The sequence below is a fragment of the Hyperolius riggenbachi genome, chromosome 2 (assembly GCF_040937935.1).
Source record: "Hyperolius riggenbachi isolate aHypRig1 chromosome 2, aHypRig1.pri, whole genome shotgun sequence".
NCBI classification, from domain to species: Eukaryota; Metazoa; Chordata; class Amphibia; order Anura; family Hyperoliidae; genus Hyperolius; species Hyperolius riggenbachi.
This window is the reverse complement of record NC_090647.1, coordinates 66955062-66981086: the sequence shown is the minus strand read 5'-3', so window position 1 is coordinate 66981086 and position 26025 is coordinate 66955062. Positions and strand designations below refer to the sequence as shown.

Sequence of the window (26025 nt, the reverse complement as noted above, 5' to 3'; positions counted from 1 at the left end):
AAGTGTCACACATGTGGTATCGCCGTACTCAGAAGAAGTAGTATAATGTGTTTTGAGGTGTATTTTTATACATACCCATGCTGGGTGGGAGAAATCTCTCTGTAAATGGACAATTATGTGTAAAAAAAAATCAAATAATTGTCATTTACAGAGATATTTCTCCCACCCAGCATGGGTATGTGTAAAAATACACCCCAAAACACATTATACTACTTCTCCTGAGTACGGCGGTACCACATGTGTGGCACTTTTTTGCACCCTAAGTGCGCTAAGGGGCCCAAAGTCCAATGAGTACCTTTAGGATTTCACAGGTCATTTTGCGACATTTGGTTTCAAGACTACTCCTCACGGTTTAGGGCCCCTAAAATGCCAGGGCAGTATAGGAACCCCACAAATGACACCATTTTAGAAAGAAGACACCCCAAGGTATTCCGTTAGGAGTATGGTGAGTTCATAGAAGATTTTATTTTTGTCACAAGTTAGCAGAAAATGACACTTTGTGAAAAAAAACAATTCAAATCAATTTCCGCTAACTTGTGACAAAAAAAAAAAATCTTCTATGAACTCACCATCCTCCTAATGGAATACCTTGGGGTGTCTTCTTTCTAAAATGGGGTAATTTGTGGGATTCCTATATTGTCCTGGCATTTTAGGGGCCCTAAACCGTGAGGAGCAGTCTTGAAACGAAATTTCTCAAAATGACCTGTGAAATCCTAAAGGTACTCATTGGACTTTGGGCCGCTTAGCGCAGTTAGGGTGCAAAAAAGTGCCACACATGTGGTATCGCCGTACTCAGGAGAAGTAGTATAATGTGTTTTGGGGTGTATTTTTCCACATACCCATGCTGAGTGGGAGAAATATCTCTATAAATTGACAATTGTGTGTAAAAAAAATAAAACAATTGTCATTTACGGAGATATTTCTCCCACCCAGCATGGGTATGTGTAAAAATACACCCCAAAACACATTATACTACTTCTCCTGAGTACGGCAATACCACATGTGTGGCACTTTTTTGCAGCCTAACTGCGCTAAGGGGCCCAAAGTCCAATGAGCATCTTTAGGCTTTACAGGGGTGCTTACAATTAGGCACCCCCCAAAATGCCAGGACAGTGAACACACCCCACAAATGACCCCATTTTGGAAAGTAGACACTTCAAGGTATTCAGAGAGTAGCATAGTGAGTCTGTGGCAGATTTCATTTTTTTTTTGTCGCAAGTTAGAAGAAATGGAAACTTTTTTTTTTGTTACAAAGTGTCATTTTCCGCTAACTTGTGACAAAAAATAAAATCTTCTATGAACTCACCATGCCTCTCACTGAATACTTTGGGATGTCTTCTTTCCAAAATGGGGTCATTTGGGGGGGATTTGTACTATCCTGGAATTTTAGCCCCTCATGAAACCTGACAGGTGCGCAGAAAAGTCAGAGATGCTTGAAAATGGGAAAATTCACTTTTGGCACCATAGTTTGTAAACGCTATAACTTTTACCCAATCCAATAAATATACACTGAATGTTTTTTTTTTTATCAAAGACATGTAGCAGAATAACTTTCGCGCTCAAGTGTATAGGAAATTTTACTTTATTTGAAAAATGTCAGCACAGAAAGTTAAAAAAGTCATTTTTTTTGACAAAATTCATGTCTTTTTTGATGAATATAATAAAAAGTAAAACTCGCAGCAGCAATCAAATAGCACCGAAAGAAAGCTGTATTAGTGACAAGAAAAGGAGGTAAAATTCATTTAGGTGGTAGGTTGTATGACTGAGCAATAAACCGTGAAAGCTGCAGTGGTCCGAATGGAAAAAAAGGCTCTGGTCCTTAAGGGGTTTTATGACTGCAGTCCTTAAGTGGTTAAGGCACCAATAAGGAAGAAAATACTCAGAATAATTTTGACAGTACTTTTTCACCTAGTTTTTGGTACATTGTCAGTTGCAAAGCACTGAAAAGTTACTTTAACAGAAGATAAAAAATTATGTCCTGGTAGAAAACTTGGGAAAAAGTGACTGGAATAAGAGCCTATCATGTATTCTTCATTGAACGTTTCAGGTCTCCAAAACTGTACTGATAGACTGACTGGCATCTGATCTGTATGGTAAGAAAACTGGACTACGTGGCTATGTGACAGACAGAGGGGCAGATCTAGTGAGTCAAGACCACAAAAAATTGCAGCATAAGTGGGACAGCTGCCAAGGGTAACCAATCAGAATCTTTGATTCATTTACCACATGAAACCTCACTAGTTGCTCTGAGCACCTGCTTCAGATTTGTCTCCAGTCTTCCGTGTGCTCATCTTGATAAATGTGCACTAGTGAGTGATGTGAATGGTTCAGCATCCTCAGTAACGCGTTGTGAAAAAAATATAAAAAGGTGCCAAGAAAAAGAAATAAGCATCTGTGAGAAGATGGGGGTTGATGCACAAAAGTGTGGTAATATTGTCATGCCTGGTAATATTACTGTTACTACCGGCAGTGTGTTCCATGAGTTACGCTATTAGTGCGACCCGCGGTACTCTAGTACTACGAGCATTGCTACGGTAACATGCATTACTAACGAGCATTACCATCCGTAACAATAGTTACTGTGGCAACGCTCACGCTATTTGAGTATCGTGGGTCCCGCTAGCAGTGCAACTTGCGGGACACTGCCCGAAGTAACAGTAATATTACTGCAATTTTGTGCAACAACCCCTAGGTCTGTTAAAAGGCTCCCACTCATTTTTCACACATGATGGTCTGAAGCATACAAAAGCAATACAACCTACCCAATAATCAAATATTTACGTACCTGAGACTAAAACACTGGTCCTCCACTAACAAACCTAAATTCCCTAGACTACCATCTAAGACTCTACTGTTACTGAACAATACAACCACTAATAAAGGAGGAATGTCAAAATGGTACCAACTAATTATGGGTGAAAATAGTAATAACGCCCTAAACAAATACATAAAATCATGGGAGTCAGAACTAAACACTAATATCTCCATCCGGCAGATCCGTACGGCATTTAACTTAGCCTCTAAACTTTCCAAATGCATTTCCCATTGGGAGCTTCTACAGAAAGTCTTCCTGAAGTGGTATATTACGCCAAGGAAATTAGCAGCCTTTGACCCCTCCACCTCGCATCTATGCTGGCGGAAGAGTGGCCAAGTAGGCACCCTAACCCACATTCTGTGGGAATGCCCCATAATAGAGTCCTTCTGGTCAAAAGTCCAGTCACTAATACAAGCTCTTACACATACATCCAACGATTTACCTCCGACATTAGCTCTGCTCAACATAGGAATGGAAGAGATAGACCTGGCACACAGACCAATCACCTTCCATATCCTTGCAGCGGCTAGGTCCCTTATCCTCCAAAACTGGAAATCCGAAGACAGTCCATCCTTAGCTCAGCTGAAATGCCTCTGCGAACAAAACATCTTACTAGAGCACAGGATAAGGTCCAGATCTCTTATTACTGTGTCTGCTGCATACTCCCTACCCCCCTGGCCAGAGGGAATAGGTTAAAAAGCTTTACCTCCCATAGCAAGGCCGAAGAAAGCCCTGATCATTACTCCTGGTAAAAACCAAAACTGGCGGGTGAATTACCAACCCTATCAAAGCTAAATAAACAACCCCATAGATAACCGTACACAGCATAAATCATAGACTTAATAATAAACCTAGGGAACAACAACCAGATCAACAACAGCAGTGTCAAGCTATTATCTTGTTCTTGTTTTGATGTGTGTTTGTATGTTAATGTGTGTTAAGTTAACTAGTTCCCAGGCGGCTGGATTAGTAGGATTCAAATTCACAACCCCTTAAATCCTGACCAACAAGCTAGACCCACCCATCAAGGTTAACAAATGCAGAGTGCAATAGGCAGAATACTAAGACAAGACAATTGAAGCCCAGAATAGTTAACCAGTCTCAGAACCTTCTATAGCTGCCTCCCCCTGTACGCTGGTACAGACCAGGAGAGGTAAGCACAGCGACACTACCATGCACTACCGCAGAGACAACCCCAAATTAAACCCAGGAGAATCAACCCCAACCGCCTGGATAACAGAAAAGACCATAGTAGATGGAATCGTGATGTATCAATACATGTTTGTAGATGTCTGTAGAAGTAATAAGAGGCATAAAGTTGTATGTTATGTTATGTTATAAAGTGCGGTTAGCACTGATTGCTGTACTATAAAACAAAAACTTTCAATAAAACTTGTTAAATTAAAAAAAAAAAAAAAAAAAAAAGAATACACATCGCCATGCGCAAGTGTCTGGAGGAGCCCAACTACCACTTCTCCTACAAGAGCCTATGCACAGCGGCAGACAGATTTTTGCCTGCGAGGAAATCTTGCCTTGATAAAGGGGCCCTACGTGGCTCCAAAACGTTGGCCATATGCTTTTACATGGAACCAATACAAATTTAATTAGGATGTGCCAGCTGTATACTCTTTTGAATACTGCATAGAGGACGTCATCCCTCTTTTCTAGCTGCAGCACTCTCCCTGGATAAAAAGGATTTCATCCCTTAGTGTGTGCGAGACAACACTACAACTCTGCTCTCCAACCAATAAGCGGTGTAAGATGGTGTCGCTCAGAAACAGAGATTCCTTCTCACCTATCCAGTCGTTTCTAACCACTCTCTAAAGTGTACAGAGCACACAAGAAATGCATATGAAGGCAGTGCTCCCTCTGGATAAATCCTTCAATGTACATTGGCAATAAAAAGCATAGAAGCTCGGGATCGTCGGGCCTATTTCATGCTGTTTATTTGAAGAGAGAGCAAATAAGTGCTTTAGTATAAAATCCACTAGAACAAGCTGTACTCTAAGTTTATGTTCTATGCATTTACAATAAAGGATTTACAACCCAACATCAAAGCTTTTATTAACCTATTCTGTGAAGACTTCCTAAGCTAGCTGGAGCTGAACGTCTCTGTCTTTAATTTGCAGACACATCTGTATGGACCCCGGGTTCATGTTATGCAGTGTGTGTGTGTGAATGTGGTGTGTGTGTAGTGTGTGTGTGTGTCAGTCAGAACACGTTTTTCTACGTGTGAGCGAGTGTGTGGACAGAACACATGATTTTGTATAGATGTGTGCATCCTCCCCATACATGATTTTGTACATATGTGTGCATCAGTCTTTCTGAGTACTGTACATGATTATGTACCTGCATATGAGTCTGCCTTTCTGAATACATGATGCTGTATATATATCTGTGTCTGTCTTCCTGACTGTATGAGCCTGTATATTTGTGTGTCTGTCTTCCTGCAAAAACAAGTCTATATTATAATATAATATATATATATATATATATATATATATATATATATATATATATATATATATATATATATATATATATATATATATATATATATATATATATATATATACGGTATGTGTGTGTATGTCATTCCTAATATATGAGCCTGTATACACTTGTGTGTCTATCTCTCTGAATAGGAGTCTGAATATGTATGTGCGTCTTTCTGTCTGAATATGTAATCCTGTATACCTCTGTGGTATCAATCTTTCTGAATATGAGTCCAAATGTGTGTGTGTCTGGCTGTCTTTCTGATCGTGTGTGTGTGTGTGGGGGGGTCTGGCGGTCTTTCTGAATGTGTGTGTGTGTGTGTGTCTGGCGGTCTTTCTGAATGTGAACGTGTGTGTGTGTGTGTGTGTGTGTGTCTGGCGGTCTTTCTGAATGTGAACGTGTGTGTGTGTGTGTGTGTGTGTGTGTGTGTGTGTGTGTGTGTCTGGCCGTATTTCTGAACGTACGTGTGTGTGTGTGTGTGTGTGTGTGTGTGTGTGTGTGTGTGTGTGTGTGTCTGGCCGTATTTCTGAACGTACGTGTGTGTGTGTGTGTGTGTGTGTGTGTGTGTGTCTGGCCGTATTTCTGAACGTACGTGTGTGTGTGTGTGTGTGTGTGTGTGTGTGTGTGTTTGTGTGTGTCTGGCCGTATTTCTGAACGTGTGTGTGTGTGTGTGTGTGTGTGTGTCTGGCCGTATTTCTGAACGTACGTGTGTGTGTGTGTGTGTGTGTGTGTGTGTGTGTGTTTGTTTGTGTGTCTGGCTGTCTTTCAGAACGTGTGTGTGTGTGTGTGTGTGTGTGTGTGTGTTTGTGTGTCTGGCTGTCTTTCAGAACGTGTGTGTGTGTGTGTCTGGCTGTCTTTCTGAACGTGTGTGTGTGTGTGTGTGTGTTTGTGTCTTAATATAAATGTGTATAAATGTCTGTCTGTCTTTCTTAATATAAATGTGTATAAATGTGTGTCTGTCTTTCTTAATATAAATGTGTATAAATGTGTGTCTGTCTTTCGGAATAGGTGTGTGTGTGTGTGTGTGTGTGTGTGTCTTTCCAAATCTATGAGTCTGTATATATGTATGTGTCTGTCTTTCTAAATATAAGTCTGTATATATATATATCTGTTCGTATTTCTGAATATAAGTCCATCTATATGTGTTTGTCTGTTTTTCTGAATATATGAGCCTGTATATATGTGTGTGCCTGTCTTTCTCAATACAAGTCCGTGTGTGTGTGTGTGTGTGTGTGTGTGTGTGTGTGTGTGTGTGTGTGTGTGTGTGTGTGTGTATATCAGTGTGTTTGTCTTTCTGAGGACAACACGTGTCCATGGTACTGTATATGTATATATGTGTGTGTGTCTTTGTCCGAGTACGTCATATTTAAATGTGGTTCTTTTTCTCTGAATTCTCTGAGCCTATGTTCGCATCTTTTGTCTGTTTCTCTGAATACAAGAATTCACATTTGTGTGCGCGTCTAACTCTCTGAATGTATGAGGATATATGCATGTGTCTAGCTCTATGTATCCATGTGTGTATGACACGTCTGCCAGAATCCCAATCCATGTCGGTTTTCCTGCATGCAGGAGCTCATAAATGTGTCCATCAGCCTCTATAAACACACGTCACACGCGTGGCCTGCACTCTCAGCATATATACACACAACAGTATACTCACTTTAAGCTCTGTTGCTTTGGAAATGATCATTTCAGAGACTTTAAGCAAATCTCCGAACAGCAATTTTTCTAAAGTGGTTCCCTTTGGAAGTCCAAGAAGTCTGAAGAGGTCGAGCCAGTGATCCTGGGACAGGTGCTCCCCACGTACGTACTTCAGGACTGGAACCACCATCTGAAGAAAGAGAAGCAGACTTCCATAACAACATTCTCCATTAACACTACAGACCAGCAATGATGACATTCATCAACATTCACACTCCGGTATCAGACAAGTCGCAGCAGTATAGAAAGAGCAGCCCAGGCCATGTGAATCGGGGCCGGTCTAAGGGGCCATGTGGCAAACTAGAGTTGGGGCCCCCCAGCGCAAAGCTTCTCCCCCCCCCCCCCCCATTACCTCTCTGCTCCCCGGGCCCTTTAAGTATAATAGCCATAATTAATTACCTATTAGTCCCGGCAGATGAGCGGATGGGCAGCGGCTGCACTTTGAGACACTCTGTCTCCCTCCCACTCTATGACCTGGTGCGTGTTTACACATGACACACCGGGTCATAGAGTGGGAGGGAGACAGAGTGTCTCAAAGTGCAGCCGCTGCCCGTCCGTTCACCCGGCGGGACTAATAGGTAATTATATGGCTATTATACTTGCAGGGCCCCAGGAAGCAGGCAGAAAAGAGCAGGGTCGGCACTGCGGGGGCCTCAGCAGAGGTCGGGGCCCCGGGGCAGTTGCCCCCTTTGCCTCTATGATAGCGCCGGCCCTGATGTGAATGTATGTTCTACTTTCCTCTAGTCACATTGATGCAGTCCACTGATCTGGCTTTGAAAAGCCTCTCTATACTTTCATAGATGCCATGAGGCTGCCAAGCAATACATGACCCTCCTTCGCACTAGCAGTACTGTGTTTACTTATAACAGGTAATTATGGCACTCGCTAGAGGTGGGGTGCAGGGAATCCTTATTGCTTGGCTATTACTTATTCCAGCACAGGCTATTATATAGTCGATACTTCCATAAAGTACTTGTGTTTGGCTATTATATAGTCAAGCTCTGGATATTTTACAGTGCATTACAGGGTGATTACCATATATACCCACAGATAAGCTCCCCTGTGCATACAATTTCTCCCCACTTTTAGGACAAAAGCTATGACCTGCTGATTGGCCGATGTGCAGCCATCGTCTCCTGTATTGACACTCTTCAGACCCTATCCTTGCTCTGGCTTGCATCCTCCAGTGTCCGCTGCAGCTTCTGAATTGGCCTATAGAACTCCAGGTTCACTGTCATGTGACTGCAGTGAGCATGGAGCTCTAGTGACCAGTAGGGAAAGTTGATAGGAATACTAGAGGATGCGACGCAGAGTGAGGACAGCTATACATGCTGTAGTTCTGCAGTGCACTCTGCATAGGGGGCTCCCAAACATATCACCTGGGGTATATCAACCCTGGATAGGCAAACCCCCCTTTACACCTAAATTTGGGTGTCAAAAAGTTGGCCTATCCACAGTGATATAAGGTACTTTGAAAGCCAGCATGACAACTGGGCTGGGAAGGGGGAGGGGGGATTTAAAGGGGCACTATGGTGAAAAATTGTAAAAATTTAAAATATGTGCAAACATAGACAAATAAGAAGTACGTTTTTTCCAGAGTAAAATGAGCCCTAAATTACTTTTCTCTTGTTTTGCTGTCACTTACAGTAGGTAGTAGAAATCTGACAGAAGTGACAGGTTTTGGACTAGTCCATCTCTTTATAGGGGATTCTCAGGGATTTATTTATTTTCAAAAGCACTTAGTGAATGACAGTTGCTCTGTCCAACTGCCAAAACACTGTGTAGCGAGCAGGGAAGCTGGCCAGCATCATGGTTTAAATCCTTTTTAGGGAATATCTTTATAAAGAATAAAAGCCTTGTTAAGAATCCCCCATGAAGAGATGGACTAGTCCAAAACCACTTCTGTCAGATTTCTACTACCTACTGTAAGTGACAGCATTATAGGAGAAAAGTAATTTATGGCTCATTTTACTCTGGAAAAAACGTACCTTCTCATTTGTCTATGTTTGCACATATTTTATATTTTACAATTTTTCGCCATAGTGCCCCTTTAAGATTAGGGATTAGAAATCATCAGAAAAGCTTTGTTAGGATAGCAGATGCATGCTAAACTCAGTGCCAAAAACCCACAACAAAATACTGTTGCACACCCGCATGTAGATGTAGAGTCTATGCAGCCTCAGGGGGCTTTAGTTTGAGGACCACTGATGTAGACTATGTAGACTAAGAGCACATTACCGATTTTCTATCAGTCTCACTCAGTGTCCAAATTAACATGTGACTCTTTACTTCAAACAGCACTAGGAACAATTTGTGCCCAAAATGTGGTTTAAAGTGACGTAAACAATTGTATCTATCCTACTCCTAACAAAATACCTTTTTAGTATTCCAGAGGTTTTTTCCCCTTTTTAAAGCTAAAAAACTAGGTTTAATGCTGTACTGTCTCATATGACCGATACAGTCTTTCAGTGTCCCAGAGCTAAAATATATGAACTATTGACCTTTCTTATCTGTCCCATGCACTTACTATTGACCTTTCTAGTCTATCCCCTTCACTTAGCAGCTGTTCTCTTTCAAGGAGGAGTTTTATGGCTGTAATTACTTATCAATAAGGATTACACTATAGTCCTAACACGTTTGGAGAGAAACGGTCACGTGCATACCTGAACGTTTAACTCTTTCAGACAGTAAAAGAAGAAAAGGCACAAAGCCTAGTGTATGCTTGGCACTGTACATACACACATCTGTCTCGTCATGTCACCTTGGGTACACGCAAACGGGGACCTAAACTGAACTGAAAAAACAAAGTTTAACTTAACTGGGGCTTCTACCAGTCCCCTGCAGCTGCCCTGTGCCTGCGCTGTCACGGAACAATCGTCTGGTCCCTTGCAGTGCCGGAGTTTAATTTTTTGGTGACTGGGCCAGTCGATGGCCACTGTACCTGCGCGGCCCTGGCTGTACGCATCCTCAATTCCGCTCCTATCGTCAGGAGCATCCTAGGCATTCCGGCGGCGGGAGTGTGATCTGAGTTCGCGCGTGGCCAGGACCACTCAGACGCAGTTGGCTATCCACTTGGCGAAAAAAAAAAAACTAAGCCTCTGCAGAGGACCGTTTGTGTGGGCACAAGGTGGCTGCAGGGGACTGGTAGAAGCCCCAGGTAAAATAAGCTCTTTTTTTGAAGTTCAGTTTAGGTTGCCTTTAAATATGCTTCTATGTGAAGCAGGAAATCACTATTGTGGCCACATAGAATTCCACGGTTTCTTATAGTGGCTGGATAGTGTACTGGTTAAGGGCTCTGCCTCTGACACAGGAGACCTGGGTTCGAATCTCGGCTCTGCCTGTTCAGTAAGCCACTAATTCAGTAAGGAGCGCTTTGGGCAAGACTCCCTAACACTGCTACTGCCTACTGAGTGCGCTCTAGTGGCTGCCTCGCAAGCGCTTTGAGTCCGACAGGAGAAAGGCGCTATACAAATACTGCAACTATTATTATATATTTTGTTTTCCTGGGATGTTTCAGTAAATGCAGCCTGAAAGTAATGAATTTTAGCCACTTAACTGCAATCAGAGAAAAATAAATACAACACTCTCCCTCCCGCTACCGAAGTGTTTTAGAGCTGAAATTCAGTAACTGTAAGGAAAAAAATTCAGCTGAGTTCAATGACTGAACTACCCTATTAAAGGCTCTCGATCCATTCCATTAGTAGTAATTGCGCATTTACAACACAATTAAATTCACATGTAAGTTGTACTCAGAGAGAGGCCCATCTGCTGCCTCGAGACCCGAGCTGGCTGGATAGAGAAGCTTGCTGATCTCGCATGCTGTACCTTATATCTGTCTATCTCTGCCTGCAGCTTCACAGACATAGTGGTGTGCTCATCCAGCTTCCTCAGTCTGTCGTGCCAGGATAGCAGAAACTCTTCAAAGCTGTAATACTTGCTCCTGTAAAGAAGACAGATTAGCCTTTAGTAGAACTCTTCAATGATGACTTATACTGGCCACACACTGGTCGATTATAGGACGATCAATTGACCCATCGATTCTTAGAATTGATTCAAAATAAACGAATCGATCAAACATGAATAGATTTTTTTCATATACACTTAATTTCTGTTCTATTTTTCCACCTTGAATCGATCGGAGACTATTTTCGTTCACAAAATAAGCACCCTGATGAATCAGATCAAATAATGTTGTTCCAGCAATTGAAATAACTCGACAAACTCGATTGATTCATTGTAAGAATTTGATCGAATATCGGCCGATAAGAATCGATTCTACATCAAAATGACAACTCGATTTTTTATCCATTCAATTTGTTTATTAGTTATGATTATCGATCAAAGTAAAGAAGATCAACCAGTGTCTGGCCACCTTAAAGTGAACCTCCAGACTAAAAATCTACTTAGCAGCACTGAAAAGGCTTGGTGTTTCTTTAAAAGTTTCACAGCATCAGAACTCAATTTTAGCTGCACAGAAGAAAACTGCCCGGTCATTTTTCCCTGATGCTGTGCAAAGCATGATGGGATTTATGATGTTGTTGTTTTCGTTTTGCTGTTTTGGCGCAAATTAGTTTTTTCTTTATTTTGAATTTGAGATTTGAAGCCTAGCGTGCGCAGCTGGGAGGGGTGATCAGGACACAGGATAGTTGGAACTGTGTCTCATGCTCCCTGTCACCTCCTTTCAACCAAAAAGATGGCCGCCCCCATGAAATCACAAACATTTGCCTGTTCTTTTAAAACAGGGTGGGTAAGAGATTATATTACCTATCTATTTTAATTAACATAACTAATGTAACTTAATGACAGTATGTTTGTTTAGGCTGAAGTTCCTCTTGAAGGTGTATTCAGAACTAGGAATTCAGCTGACAGTAAAGAGCATCCCTGAATACATAAGTGCATCATGCATTTTAACATCACTGGCGGTAAGGGGCTCGGGGTGGAAAAAAGAAGCCAGGAGCGATAACCCCAAGCATGACTCGGGGGTAGTCGCCGGGAGGTCTGTGCAGTGCCTTAAAGGGACTCCGAGCTCTAAAAATTAACGAAATTGGTACTTACCTGGGGCTTTCTTCAGCCCACCATAGGTCGGGAGGTCCCCCGACGTCCTCCTGGCTCCTCTCCCAGTCCCTCCGCCGCATACCGCACTGGCGACACCCAGGCCGGGAGTCAGGCTCCCACTTCCTTAACCTCCTTAGCGGTATGCCCGACACTGTGTCGGGCATACCGCTCTGTGGCCCCAGGAGTCCCCCATAAATAAATAATTGTCCCTAATGGCTGTAAATCACCTAGCTAGCACTAGGCTAGCTAGTGCAAGTCTCAGGCAGCCCCCGATCGCCGCCAATCCCCGTTTATACGTCACCCCCCTGGATCCAGCGATCATGCAGCCTCCCGGCACAGCTCCGGTCTCTCTATGGGGAGGATCGGGTTTGAGCATGACGTCGGCGACGTCATGACGTCATCTGCGATCCTCCCCATAGTGAAGACCGGAGTAGTCCGTGAGGCTGCGCCGATCGCTGGAACCAGGCTGGGTAATGTATATCGGGAGAGCGGCGCCGATCGGGGGGTGCCGGAGACTTCTTCTAGCTAGCCTAGTGCTAGCTAGGTGATTTACAGCCATTAGGGACAGTGACGCTCTCAGTCATCACGCCGGCCTCTGCACGGCATCACGGCGGCCGGCGTGACAGTACTGTGCATGCTAGATTTAGGGTCTAAGAGCCTGCAAAAAAATGGCACCATTTTTAGATCTTAAAATCCAGAAATAATCAAAATCCAGAAATAATCAAACCGCCAGGGAGGTTAAAAAAAAGTGAGTCTATATTCAGTGTCACCGTCACATGACCACTATATATTCAAGCAGCCTGTCCCTTCCAGACAGAGGTGGTGGCTACGGTATCCCAGTTAATTCAGATCACTTACCGTATTTTTCACTCCATAGGACACACTTGAGCACAGACACACCTAGATGTACAGGCAGAAACCAGTGACTGAGGTTCTGCCCCCTGCTAAAGTAACTCAGCTGTTGCACAGCAGGTTTCTATTCAGCAGGGAGAGGGAGGGAGAGCAGAATAAGGAGACCTGGCAGAGGACTTATTATTAAATTTGCCAATTAGTAGAAATAGGCAGCGCTGTATAAACTTTTACTGCTCTCTGTATTGAAAGTAAACGTTTTTACGCGCAGGAAATGCTTTCATATGTTATTTTATTGCACAACACTAAAAGGTACGTGTTTGCAATTAGGGAATTTGATCCCACTCTAATAAATCTAAACACTAAAAAGGTACCTACATTTGCATTTAGGGAATTTAATCCCACTTTAATAATTCTAACATAAAAAAACATAACCATTGGTACAAAACTGGTGTGCAGGTTTTCAATAAACAGACAAAAGTTTCACGTCATTAAAGCTTTTTTAAAAATGGAATCGCGCATATATAGTGCGAAAAAGGATAAGAAACTCCTGGAAGATTTAACTGTCGTCAATCAGAGAGTTCAGAGAATAACTCACCTCTATGGCTGCCATAGAAGTGAGTTATTCTCTGCACTCTCGGAATGACGACAGAATGCAATATCAAAGAGAATAACAACATCAAATATATCTACAGCCCAAAGAACACGCTCAACTGCCGTACTAAATAAACATAAATGTGCTGTAGGTCTCTTAAAAATAGATAAAAAATAAAGCAGCGTACCTGAAAGAGATCCAGTCTTCCTTCGCCTTCTCATTAAAACCTTGATAGAACTCTTCGTATAAAGACCAGGTTTTTGCGCAGCCTTCGATATCAATACGGATCTCCTCTGCTAAAGAGAAGTCTGGAGCTTCCAGATCAAAATGCAAGCAGTCCTCACTGGAAAAGCAAAGTGTGGATATCCCGTTACCATCATGTGACAACACCACATTTCCTCAATCTATGGTATGTTTTTGCTCAATGAGAACTTTATTATTAGAATACTGGAAATTACAAAGCAGGTATTTTGTGATTAGCAGGTCATACACCACCAGGACATCACTCTTTGGCTATCATTCATAAAGGAGCTGTCGGTAAGGGGAATCAATGCGGGAAAACACCGCTGCCGGTATTTTAGACTTCTGGGTGGGCATTCATAAAAATATATCCAGTTGCTATAGCAGTGCGGAGATTCCCCGAACTAGGCAGGCGGTAGGCTTGCGGAGACACGGAAGCTGCCGAGTTGATACATTTCTCCGTGTTCCGGTCTACTGCAGCTGCCTGGGAGGTCTCTGTGTCTCCATTCACTTACATTAGTATCGCCACATCAGAGGGAGCGGTACTTCCCGACCTCACACCGCTTGCTGTGATCTACATGAATTAACATTTTGCTACATTTGTTCCAATAATCACCGCACAAGGCAGTGATTTATCACTCTGCTCGGTAGTGTCATTTTTTCATGCGGAAAGAGCCTTTATGAATGCTGACTTTGCTGAGTGTTCGGTAAAGTCAGCTGTTTTAATGGGATCCAAGCAGCTCTTGGCTTCAAATAGCTGCAAGGGCTGCCATTGTTCAGAAGCGCACTCCCCTGCTATTTTACAACTGCTATTATCCAGGCTAGGTGTGAAATTCTTCAACTGTAACTGATGTTTTCTGTTTGAAGTACAATGGGGGTTTGTTTGTGGTCAATTATGTCTAAAGAGGTGATTTCTTATTTGTCTTCCACCATCTCCTGCTCAGGGACCTCAGGTCCTTTGCGGACTGACAAAGTGGCTAATTTAACCCTTAGATGTAAAGTTTCTTTTAATAATAAACCACATTTTTAGAATGCATTTTTAATTTGCTATAGAGCTGCCCTGGGTGTTAAAAATTATGCTCGGTTCACTTTAAGCATTTCCGCATGCGGAAATGCTTTATGAATGATAGCCTTTGTGTTCACCATTTCCAGTTAGCTACTTTATAGAAAATATAATTAACCATCTTAGCGGTATGGACGAGCTCAGCTCGTCCATCACCGCCGATGGCTGCCGCTCAGGCCCTGCTGGGCCGATTTTGTTCAAATAAAGAGCAGCACACGCAGCCGGCACCTTGCCAGCCGCGTGTGCTGCCCGATCGCCGCCGCTCTGCGGCGATTCGCCGCGAGCAGCGGCGAAAGAGGGTCCCCCCAGCCGCCTGAGCCCAGCGTAGCCGGAACAAAAAGTTCCGGCCAGCGCTAAGGGCTGGATCGGAGGCGGCTGACGTCAGGACGTCGGCTGACGTCCATGACGTCACTCCGCTCGTCGCTATGGCGACGATCTAAGCAAAACAAGGAAGGCCGCTCATTGCGGCCTTCCTTGTTTATTCTGGGCGCCGGAGGCGATCGGAAGAACGCCTCCGGAGCGCCCTCTAGTGGGCTTTCATGCAGCCAACTTTCAGTTGGCTGCATGAAATAGTTTTTTTTTAATTTAAAAAAAACCCTCCCGCAGCCGCCCTGGCGATCTTAATAGAACGCCAGGGTGGTTAAACGTCTTTTTTATCTCAAACTAGTAGAACAAAAATATCTAAAATAGAGGCAATGTCTGGGTAAAAAAAGTAAGATAACTGTAAAAGGGTCTCCACACTGCTGTCATAAGCTCTGCCCCGTTGTGTCATTTGACAAAATGCATTGGGCGGAGCTAATGACGGCAGTGTGGAGACACTTGGAGAAAAACTGATTTTAAACTGGTATGCAAATGTTTACTTCAAACTTTGTGAGTGCAATACAGTTTTATATTTGTACTTTTTAAAAGCCAAAAGCCTCTTATTAATGAAGCTGCAGAACTGCGATTACTACAGCAGATTGAAAAAGCTGCAAGTAAAAATGAGGTCATAATTATGGGCGACTTCAACTTTTCAGACATTGACTGGAGTATTGAGGCTACCCATTCTGGTAAAAGCAGCAGATTTCTGGCAGCACTACAGGACAATTACTTGACTCAAATGGTAACTGAACCAACTAGGGGGAATGCGTTACTGGATCTGATCATTTCTAATAGACCAGATAATGTATCAAATGTGCAGGTTCAAGAAAATTTGGGAAATAGTGATCACAACATGATAACGTTTGATCTGGTGACTGATAGGCCACGGGGCAGCGGGACCACTAAAACTATGAATTTTAGAAAAGCAAAGTTCAATCAAATTAGGCAGGCACTAAGTTTGGTGAACTGGGATAATGTACTACAAGGGAAAGACACTGAAGGTAAATGGCAAGCTTTTAAACTTATACTCAATCAATATTGTAGGTATATCCCATATGGAAACAAAATGTCTAGGAATAAAAAAAGGCCTCTATGGATGAATAGAAAGGTTAAAGATAAAATGAAGAGGAAAAAGAATGCCTATAAGGTCTTAAAACAGGAGGGGACCGAGGCTGCACTAAGCAATTATAAGGAGTGCAATAAAAATTGTAAAAAAGAAATTAGGCAGGCAAAGATTGAAGCTGAAAAACAAATCGCTAAGCATATCAAATCTAACCCAAAAAAGTTTTACAAGTACATTAACTCTAAAAAAAGAAAGGTTGACTGTATAGGACTCCTAAAGGATGAGGGTGGGAACTCAATGGTGGATGACCAAGGTAAGGCAGAGTTATTAAATGCTTTCTTTGCTTCTGTCTTCACAAAAGAAACAGCACTGTTGCAAACTACAGAGGCGGAAGAGTCTCAATCTTCTAACTGTAATATTAAATACTTAACGCAGGAAGAAGTGAAGGCAAGACTAAATAAATTAAAAATAGACAAGGCACCTGGCCCGGATGGCATGCATCCTCGGGTCCTAAGGGAATTAAGTTCAGTTATAGATAAATCCCTTTATCTTATCTTTTGTGACTCTCTTGCAACTGGCAGAGTCCCAGTGGATTGGCGTACAGCCCACGTTTTCCCATTATTTAAGAAGGGCAAAAAATCAGATCCAGGAAATTATAGACCTGTAAGCTTAACATCAGTTGTATGCAAACTATTTGAGGGGTTACTAAGAGATACTATACATGACTTCATAGTAGAAAATAATCTTACTTCTCAGCATCAACATGGGTTTACTAAAGACAGGTCCTGTTTGACTAACATGCTCAGCTTTTATGAGGTAGTGAATGCTAATATGGATATTGGGAATGCTGTAGATGTGATATACTTGGACTTTGCAAAGGCCTTCGACACTGTTCCCCACAAAAGTCTGGTGCAAAAGTTGAGGATGCAAGGACTGGGGAAGAGTCTGTGTTCATGGATAGGGAACTGGCTAATGGACAGAAAACTAAGAGTTGTGGTCAATGGATCGTACTCAAAATGGGAGACTGTTAGCAGTGGGGTCCCACAGGGGTCTGTTCTGGGTCCAGTGCTCTTCAATTTATTTATTAATGACCTAGTAGATGCAGCAGTGAGCAATGTTGCTATTTTTGCAGATGATACAAAATTGTGCAGAATCATCAACTCTCAGGAAGATAGTGTCATATTGCAACAGGATCTGGATAGGATGGCTATATGGGCACATACATGGCAGATGAAATTCAATGTTGACAAATGTAAAGTCATGCATTTTGGACGTACTAATGGTCTAGCACCATACAAAATAAATGGGATACAGTTGGGGACATCAAACTTGGAGAAGGACTTAGGAGTACTCATTGACAACAAGTTAAATAATCGTACTCAATGCCAAGCAGCTGCAGCTAAAGCTAACAAAATTTTGGGATGCATTAAAAGGGAAATAAAAACTCGAGATGCTAGCATAATATTGCCCCTGTTTAACTCTCTAGTAAGGCCACATCTGGAATATGGAATTTAGTTCTGGGCACCACATTACAAAAAAGATATTGCAGTTTTAGAGCAGGTGCAGAGACGAGCAACAAAATTGATACGTGGGATGGAAGGTCTCACTTACCAAGAAAGGTTAGATAAACTGGGTTTATTTAGTCTAGAGAAAAGACGCCTTAGAGGGGATCTAATTAACATGTATAAATACATCAGAGGCCAATATAATACCTTGGCAGATGAGCTTTTTGTCCCTAGGCCTTCTCAAAGGACTAGAGGACATGATCAGCGCACGGAGGAAAAACGTTTTAGCCATTTATTTAGGAAAGGGTTCTTTACAGTTAGAGTGATTAAGATGTGGAATGCATTGCCACAGGAAGTCGTTATGGCAAACTCTATACCTGCATTTAAAGGGGGCTTAGATGCTTTTCTTGCGTTGAAAGACATCCATGGCTACAATTACTAGGTAATGCCTAATGATGTTGATCCAGGGATTTTATCTGATTGCCATCTGGAGTCGGGAAGGAATTTTTCCCTTTAGGGGCTAATTGGACCATGCCTTGTAAGGTTTTTTTTGCCTTCCTCTGGATCAACAGGAATATGTGAGGGAGCAGGCTGGTGTTGTACTTTATACTGGTTGAACTCGATGGACATATGTTTTTTTTCAACCAAAATAACTATGTAACTATGTAAATTACGCTATGAGAGGTCTATTTGAAGGTTGCAATTGGGAGGAAGATTTATTCCAAGAGTTTGTCATCCTAAGCTTGTTTTGCTGGTCTGTAGTGGAATCAGCACACCCATTTGGTAAACGTAATCTGAGAGCGTGCAGTTCCATTCACTGAGGGTGCAGATGGTGGAGGAATAACCGTTTGATAACAGTATAATGCTAGATACACACGGTGCGTTCGCGCACTCGATTTTCTCGTTGATTCCCGTCGATTCGTTTATTTCCAACATGTCCGATTTGGATTTCGATGGATCGTTAGGTCGATTCGCATGCAAAGTATGCCGAATCGACCTAACGATCCATCGAAATCCAAATCGGACATGTTGGAAATAAACGAATCGACGGGAATCGATGGGAAAATCGAGTGCGCGAACGCACCGTGTGTATCTAGCATTACACTATTGCTGTTTATTTCCAAGCCAACAGGCACCACATAGAGTAAGGAGGATCAAGGAAATCCTAGCTGGAATACGAATATGTGAATGAAGGAGATTCTTAAATAGTGTACTGGTTAAGGGCACAGTCTTAGAAATGGGATACCAGGGTTTGAATCCTGGCTAGGGTCAGTAGCTATTCAGTAAGGAGTTCAAGGCAAGACTTCCTAACACTGCAGGGTGGCCTCTTGAGCGCGTCCCTGTGGCTGCAGCTCTTGAGCGCTTTCAGTCTAACAGAAGAAAAGCGCTAAACAAATGTTTGTATTATTATTATTATTATTAAGCGTGAAAGCCATTCCCTTAACCGGTACAGCAGGGTGCTCCCTCAAAAGAAGTCTCTCGAATTTTAATCAGTAGAACCAATTGGACCTATTGGCCTACACATCATACACTATCCCAAGTGTGGACCGTCATTAACCACCTAAGTACCAGTGGTTTCTGCCCCCTTAAGGACCAGAGACTGCTGGTACAGAAACGTTGGAATCCCGACAGAAAATGACATACCCGCCGCAATCGCCATCACCGCTGCACGTCAGGAACCTGGGCCACCCACCCGCCGCCCTGTGAGCAGGTCAGGAGCCGATTTCATTGTTTCCTGACCCTGTCTATCAACGTAAGCTGCCTCCATTGGCTTCCATTGAGAGGCAGGGCCAGGAGCCAATGAAAGCGGCTGCTGACCGACTCACAGGAACTCTGCCATCATAGAGACAGGCAGAGCCAGTGAGCTGCAGTGAGAAAAGGCAGGGAATTAGCGTCGGGAGTGACGGAAAGCGCGGATGCGCGCAGCGGTGGCTGATTGAAATCTTCGCCCTGCCAACCAGGTGAACACCAAAACAGGAGGGAGATCAGCTCGGTCCTAAAGTAGTTAAAATAAACCACATCTGTTGGGTAGTAATAATCCTACAAAAAGAGACACAGATTTACCCCAGAATTGGGACTAAATGTAAAAGGAGACTAGAGACTGATATTCCCAAACCAATGCATTAAATATTGTACAAGCAACCAACTCGGTTACACATGCATGGTTAGGATAAGCCCCTAGTAAGCCCATCCACTGGTAAAAGGATTCACCCCCTCACACACTAACAATTAATCACCCCTCATTACAATCGACATGTTTTGTCTATAAATAAAGACTTCATCAGGAAAATAAAAAAGGTGCAGTGCTCAAAAGTGCTTTATACAATGACAAGAAGTATAGCCCAAGTCAGAGCCAACCTAAAAACAAAACTGGACATCGTGTAATACTTCCCCCACAAGGACTATATTTACACCTATCACCGCTTTAAAACCATTGCTCAGAAAGGTGATTGTGAACCCATTCTCTTTAAAGAGAGATAAAGAGGCGCCCAAGGTGAATAAAATACACTAAAAGCAACTAAAATATAAATAAATGAGGTGGCTTACCTCAATGATGACACACCCATATAGGAATGGATATTAGTAAAAAATCATAGGCAACGCGTTTCGTGGGAACTCGACCACTTCCTCAGGCCAAATAAAGTGCCATTAAATGCCAGTAGCCGGGAGGCGCCTTGAATCCGGCTACCGGCATTTAGTGGCACTTTATTTGGCCTGAGGAAGTGGGCGAGTTCCCATGAATCGCGTTGCCTGTTATTTTTTACTAATAAATATCCATTCCTATATGGGTGTGTCATCATTGAGGTAAGCCACCTCATTTATTTATATTTTAGTTGCTTTTAGTGTATTTTATTCACCTTGGGCGCCTCTTTATCCTTTTTTACTGTGTCTCACCCCATCCGTGGGGTGCTCCTACACCTGACCACTGGTGGTCTCTGACACTACCTAGTTTGCCAGTGTGTAAGAGTTTTTTCAAGAGAGCGACCTTCGCCAGGTCTCCTGGTACCCCGAGTGGAGTCGGGTTTGTGCATCTCCACCAGCCTGCAGTGGTCGGTTGCCCTTCTGCAACCCGCCTTTGTGAGTATTATTTCAACACCATTTAATTTTCTCATCAATCTCTGTGACGTACTGCACCAGCTGGGCTCCCGTTGTCTCTGTGTTTCTTCCCATAGGGTGCACATACTCACCCTCAACCTTCTTGTGTCTCTTTAAAGAGAATCTGCATTGAAAAAATCCTATATAAATAAACATACCATCCTTTTGGGTGTCCTCTCCTAGCCCCCTCTGTGACGTTTATAAAGTCGTAATTCAGCCGCCAGCAATAGCTGGAAGGCAAATTATGTCTTACCCCAGTGTCAATGGCGGCCTGGAGGGGGAATAGTAATTAATGTCGCTGTGACTTTTGCAGGAGCAGGGTGAGCTGTTTTTCTGCTTTTCCCAGCTCCCAAATTTCCAGACGCCTTAAAGATAACCTAAAGTCAAAAAAAAATAAATTTAGATCAACTCACCTGGGGCTTCCCTCAGCCCCCTGCAGACGATCGGTGCCCTCGCAGCTCCGCTGGCCCAGGACCCGCCGGCGAACACTTCCGGTTTAGCCGTCACCGGCCGACAGGCTTGGGAACGCGGGTTATTGTTCGCGTTCCCAGCCTGTATATCGCCCCCTATGCTGCTATTGCAGCCAGGAGGTCGCAATAGCAGCATAAGGGGCGATATACAGGCTGGGAACAATCACTCGCGTTCCCATGCCTGTCGGCTGGTGACGGCCAAACCGGAAGTGCTCACCGGCGGGTCCTGGAGCGTCAGAGCGGGGCTGCGAGGGCACCGATCATCTGCAGGAGGCTGAGGGAAGCCCCAGGTGAGTTAATCTCATTTTTTTTTAGTGGCTTTAGGTTAACTTTAATAACGTAAATGTCTCGGGTTCTCTTTAAGCCCTTTTCACAAGGAAATACATAATTAACGGTTTGCAGCAGCTGTGAAAACGTCTCTATTTGCCGAGGGGAGCAGGTCGTGCCTGTGTGTAGCCGCACTGTGTGCTCATATTTACTCTAAATATAGGTTTGCCAGTATTTTTGATGACCATGCCAATCTTGTCTAGTAGACATTTCATTAAACATGTTCTGCTCACATCAGTTTCTTCTTTGTAACTTCAAGCTCATCAAACTCCATTTTCTTTTCCTTTATAGACTGCGCACTTTTCTCCAGAACGTCTTCATTTCCGCTCTCAATAATGTCATCGCCTGGCTTGAACTGATCCCAGCGGGCTTTGAACTTCTCCAGTTCCTGGGTGTAAATCTTCACACGAGTCTTCACATTTCCCTTCATTATTTCAATCTAGAAAGGGAAGCGAATGGAGGTAAATAAAGCGGAAAATTCCTTCTGGCTTAAAAGGACCCCTATCACGAAAATCGTAAAATTTAAAATACATGTAAACATATACAAATAAGAAATATGTTTCTCCCAGAGTAAAATGAGCCATAAATGACTTCTCTACCATGTTGCTGTCACTTACAGTAGGTAGTAGAAATCTAACAGAACCGACAGATTTTGAATGAGAATACCCCATGAGGAGATGGGCTAGCCCAAAACCTGTCAGTTCTGTCAGATTTCTACTAAGTACTGAAAGTGGCAGCAACATAGGAAAAATAATAATTTATGGCTCATTTTACTCTGGAAGAAATGTACTTCTTATTTGTATATGTTTACCTGTATTTTACATTTTAACCACTTCACCACTGAGGGGTTTTCAGCGCTCCTTCCATTCATTTGTCTATAACTTTATTATTACTTATCACAATGAAATGAACTTTATCTTGTTTTTTTCGCCACCAATAAGGCCTTCTTTAGGGGGGACATTATGCCAAGAATAATTTTATTCTAAATGTGTTTTAATGGGAAAATAGGAAAAAAGGTGGGGAAAAATATTATTTTTCAGTCATTATAGTTTTTAAATAATGCATGCTACTGTAATTAAAACACATGAAATGTATTTGCCCATTTGTCCCGGTTATAAAACAGTTTAAATTATGTCCCTATCACAAGGTTTGGCGCCAATATTTTATTTGGAAATAAAGGTGCATTTTTTTCAGTTTTGCATCCATCCCTAATTACAAGCCCGTAGTTTATAAAGTAACAGTGTTATACCCTCTTGACAAAAATATTTAAAAAGTTATATATATATATATATATATATATATATATATATATATATATATATATATATATATATATTAACCACTTTAACTCCCGCCGCTCGTGCACGCCGCCGCCTGCTCGCACGGAGATCAATGAACGGTAAAATCCATTCCCGTTCGTTGATCTAAGCCCCCGCAATGATCGTGCTGCTTCTATTAGAAACAGCGCGATCATTGTGATCTTCCCAGCCTCTTACTGCTCCGGAAGGACGCTTACAGGTCGCATGTAAACAAACACACTGTGGCCATCTTGTGGCCAAATAGTAAACTACACCCTAAAAGCATTTTACATAAACCAACATTACATTTACACAATAAATTAACTCATTACCTCCCACACTCCCCAATTTTTTTATTTTTTTTTTTGTAATTAAAAAAAAAAAAAAATACAATAAAAAAAAACACATAAATAGTTACCTTAGGGACTGAACTTTTTAAATATTTATGTCAAGAGGGTATAACACTGTTACTTTATAAACTATGGGCTTGTAATTAGGGATGGATGCAAAACTGAAAAAAATGCACCTTTATTTCCAAATAAAATATTGTCGCCAAACATTGTGATAGGGACATAATTTAAATGGTTTTATAACCGGGACAAATGGTTACATACATTTCATGGGTTTTAATTACAGTGGCATGCTTTATTTAAAAACTATAATGGCCGAAAACTGAAAAGTAATAATTTTTTCCCACATTTTTTCCTATTTTCCCATTAAAACACATTTAGAATAAAATAATTCTTGGCATAATGTCCCACCTAAAGAAAGCCTAATTGGTGGCGAAAAAAACAAGATATAGTTCATTTCATTGGGATAAGTAATAATAAAGTTATAGACGAATTAATGGAAGGAGCGCTGAAAGGTGAAAATTGCTCTGGTGTTCAAGGGGTAAAACCCCTCAGTGGTGAAGTGGTTTATATATATATATATATATATATATATATATATATATATATATATATATATATATATATATATTTACAAAAAAAATTGGGGAGTGTGGGAGGTAATGACTGAGTTAATTTATTGTGGAAAACGAATGTATTTGTATATATAAAATGCTTTAGGGTGTAGTCTTACTATTTGGCTACAAGATGGCCACAGTGAGTTTGTTTACATGCGACCTGTAAGCGTCCGGAAGGACGCTTACAGGAAGCAGTACGAGGCTGGGAACATCACAATGATCGCGCTGTTTCTAACAGAAGCAGCGGATCATTGCGGGGGCTTAGATCAACGAACTGGAATGGATTTTCCCGTTCACTGATCTTCGGGCGAGCGGGCGGCGGCGTGCACGAGCGGCGGGAGCGCGCACATGAGCGGCCGGAGCGCGGAGGGTACGAATTTCTCCGTCCCTTGGTTTTTTAGGGGGGAAAAAAGGGACGGAGAAATTCGTACCACGAGGGGTAAAGTGGTTAAGATTTTCCTTTAATTTAATATGCACTGAAAAACTGCCTCAACACCTTACTTGTAGTGAGCAATAATCACCATTCCCCCCCCACACGTATATGTACAGTCAGCCATAAAAAGCCATATTGCATGGTTGCCTCATTTCCCTTTAAAGGACAACTGAAGTAAGAGGCATATGGAGGCTGCCATATTTATTTCCTTTTAAACAATACCAGTTGCCTGGCTGTCCTGCTGATCTATTTGGCCGCTGTAGTGTCTGAATCACACACCCGAAACATGTATGTGGCAAATGCAGTCAGAATTTAATCAGAAACATCTGCTCTGCATGCTTGCTCACGATCTATAGCTAAACGTATGAAGATGCCCATTAACGGTTCAATATTTTCATCTTTCCAATCAATATTTACGATTGAACTGTACAGAAAACAGCGCAGTGTTTGGTGAAAACCGATGTCGAATGATTGAAACTGAAAATGCAGTCAATCTGAAAGTTGGATTTTACGATCATATCTGAAGAAAGAGAATGCCCTAATCAACCTGTTTATGGAAACAATCGAGAATTACCTTACGATTACTTTCGATCGTGAAAAGTAGTCAATAGCAAGAAAGGGAAGAGCCAAGGTAAAAAACACAAACAATACTCTTTTCCAGTGTTATGCTGGGCATACACGGCTCGTTCGCGCGGATCGATTCCCGCTCGTCCCCGCGGGCGCTCCTTATCCCTTCATTTTTTCTATTGTCCGCCCGCGGTGATCGAGCGCGGTATCGATCCGCCATGGTGATCGGACAGGTTGAAACTTATCAATCGAGCCATCAGCGGCTCGATTGATAAGAACTATCTAACCGTGTACGCCCAGCATTAGTCTTCAAAACGTTCTAGCCCAGTCTGAACAGATGAGCTGAGGTAGCCTTACCTGCTCCTTCACCATCAGCTGATGACTCTCCATCACTAACTCAAACTTATCCCACTTGGCCCGGAGATTACTGATGGTATCCAAGCCGCCCCCCGCCACTGAGCGCAGCAGCCTGTTTTTGTCTTCTGCTTCCTTGAATAAAGGAAGGATCTGTAAATAAAAAATAGGAGCAATTAATACATTTCTTAAAAGAAAAAAAAAAACAACAACACAGTTTCCTGTCTCCATCCCATCACTGAGGCGATGATATGTTTGACATAAATCACTGGAATCTGTTTATATACACATGATATTCCTTTCACTCTGAAGCACAAGGGACTCACCTGAGGAGGGCAGGAATAGGAGTATATTAGTGTTGTTTGTTATACATGAACTTGTGCTATGATTGAGGATCACTAAATATGAATCTATGTTTTGTGTGCTCACTCTATACAGTGTAAACAATCACTATCCCAATGTGACAAGATTTAGTAACATAAAATGTAAAAATCAAAGTCAATATTAAACGTCCTTTGTACAGTCCAAAGACTTAATTACATGTCCACGGATCGCTGCACCAATCATCAAGCATAAGATGTATATGACAGTTCTCCTTTAAGATGCTGTGCTCACATGTACTTGCAATGTTCTTATAGTTGTATCACTCAAAAACAAACAGAAATAAAACCATAGCGTAATACTGTATTATAACAGTGCCGCATCCCTCAGCACCCAGTGTTAGAAACAGTAATGATAGTAGCTGCTTGTGTGTCCACCACAAACCACCAG

The 26025-nt window shown here is 42.3% G+C and overlaps 1 protein-coding gene across 2 annotated transcripts in view; it reads right to left on the bottom strand.

Annotated features, from left to right (window-relative positions):
• DYNC2H1 (dynein cytoplasmic 2 heavy chain 1) overlaps nt 1–26025 on the bottom strand; it is a 508393-nt gene that overhangs the window by 388203 nt on the left and 94165 nt on the right. For both annotated transcript variants that reach the window (XM_068266870.1, XM_068266871.1), the window contains exons 21-25: nt 25258–25407; nt 21869–22074; nt 13699–13854; nt 10838–10952; nt 6972–7142 (exon numbers count right to left, since the gene is read on the bottom strand). In XM_068266870.1, coding sequence (XP_068122971.1) covers nt 6972–7142; nt 10838–10952; nt 13699–13854; nt 21869–22074; nt 25258–25407 — 798 coding nt within the window. The remainder of the gene's footprint in view (nt 1–6971; nt 7143–10837; nt 10953–13698; nt 13855–21868; nt 22075–25257; nt 25408–26025) is intronic.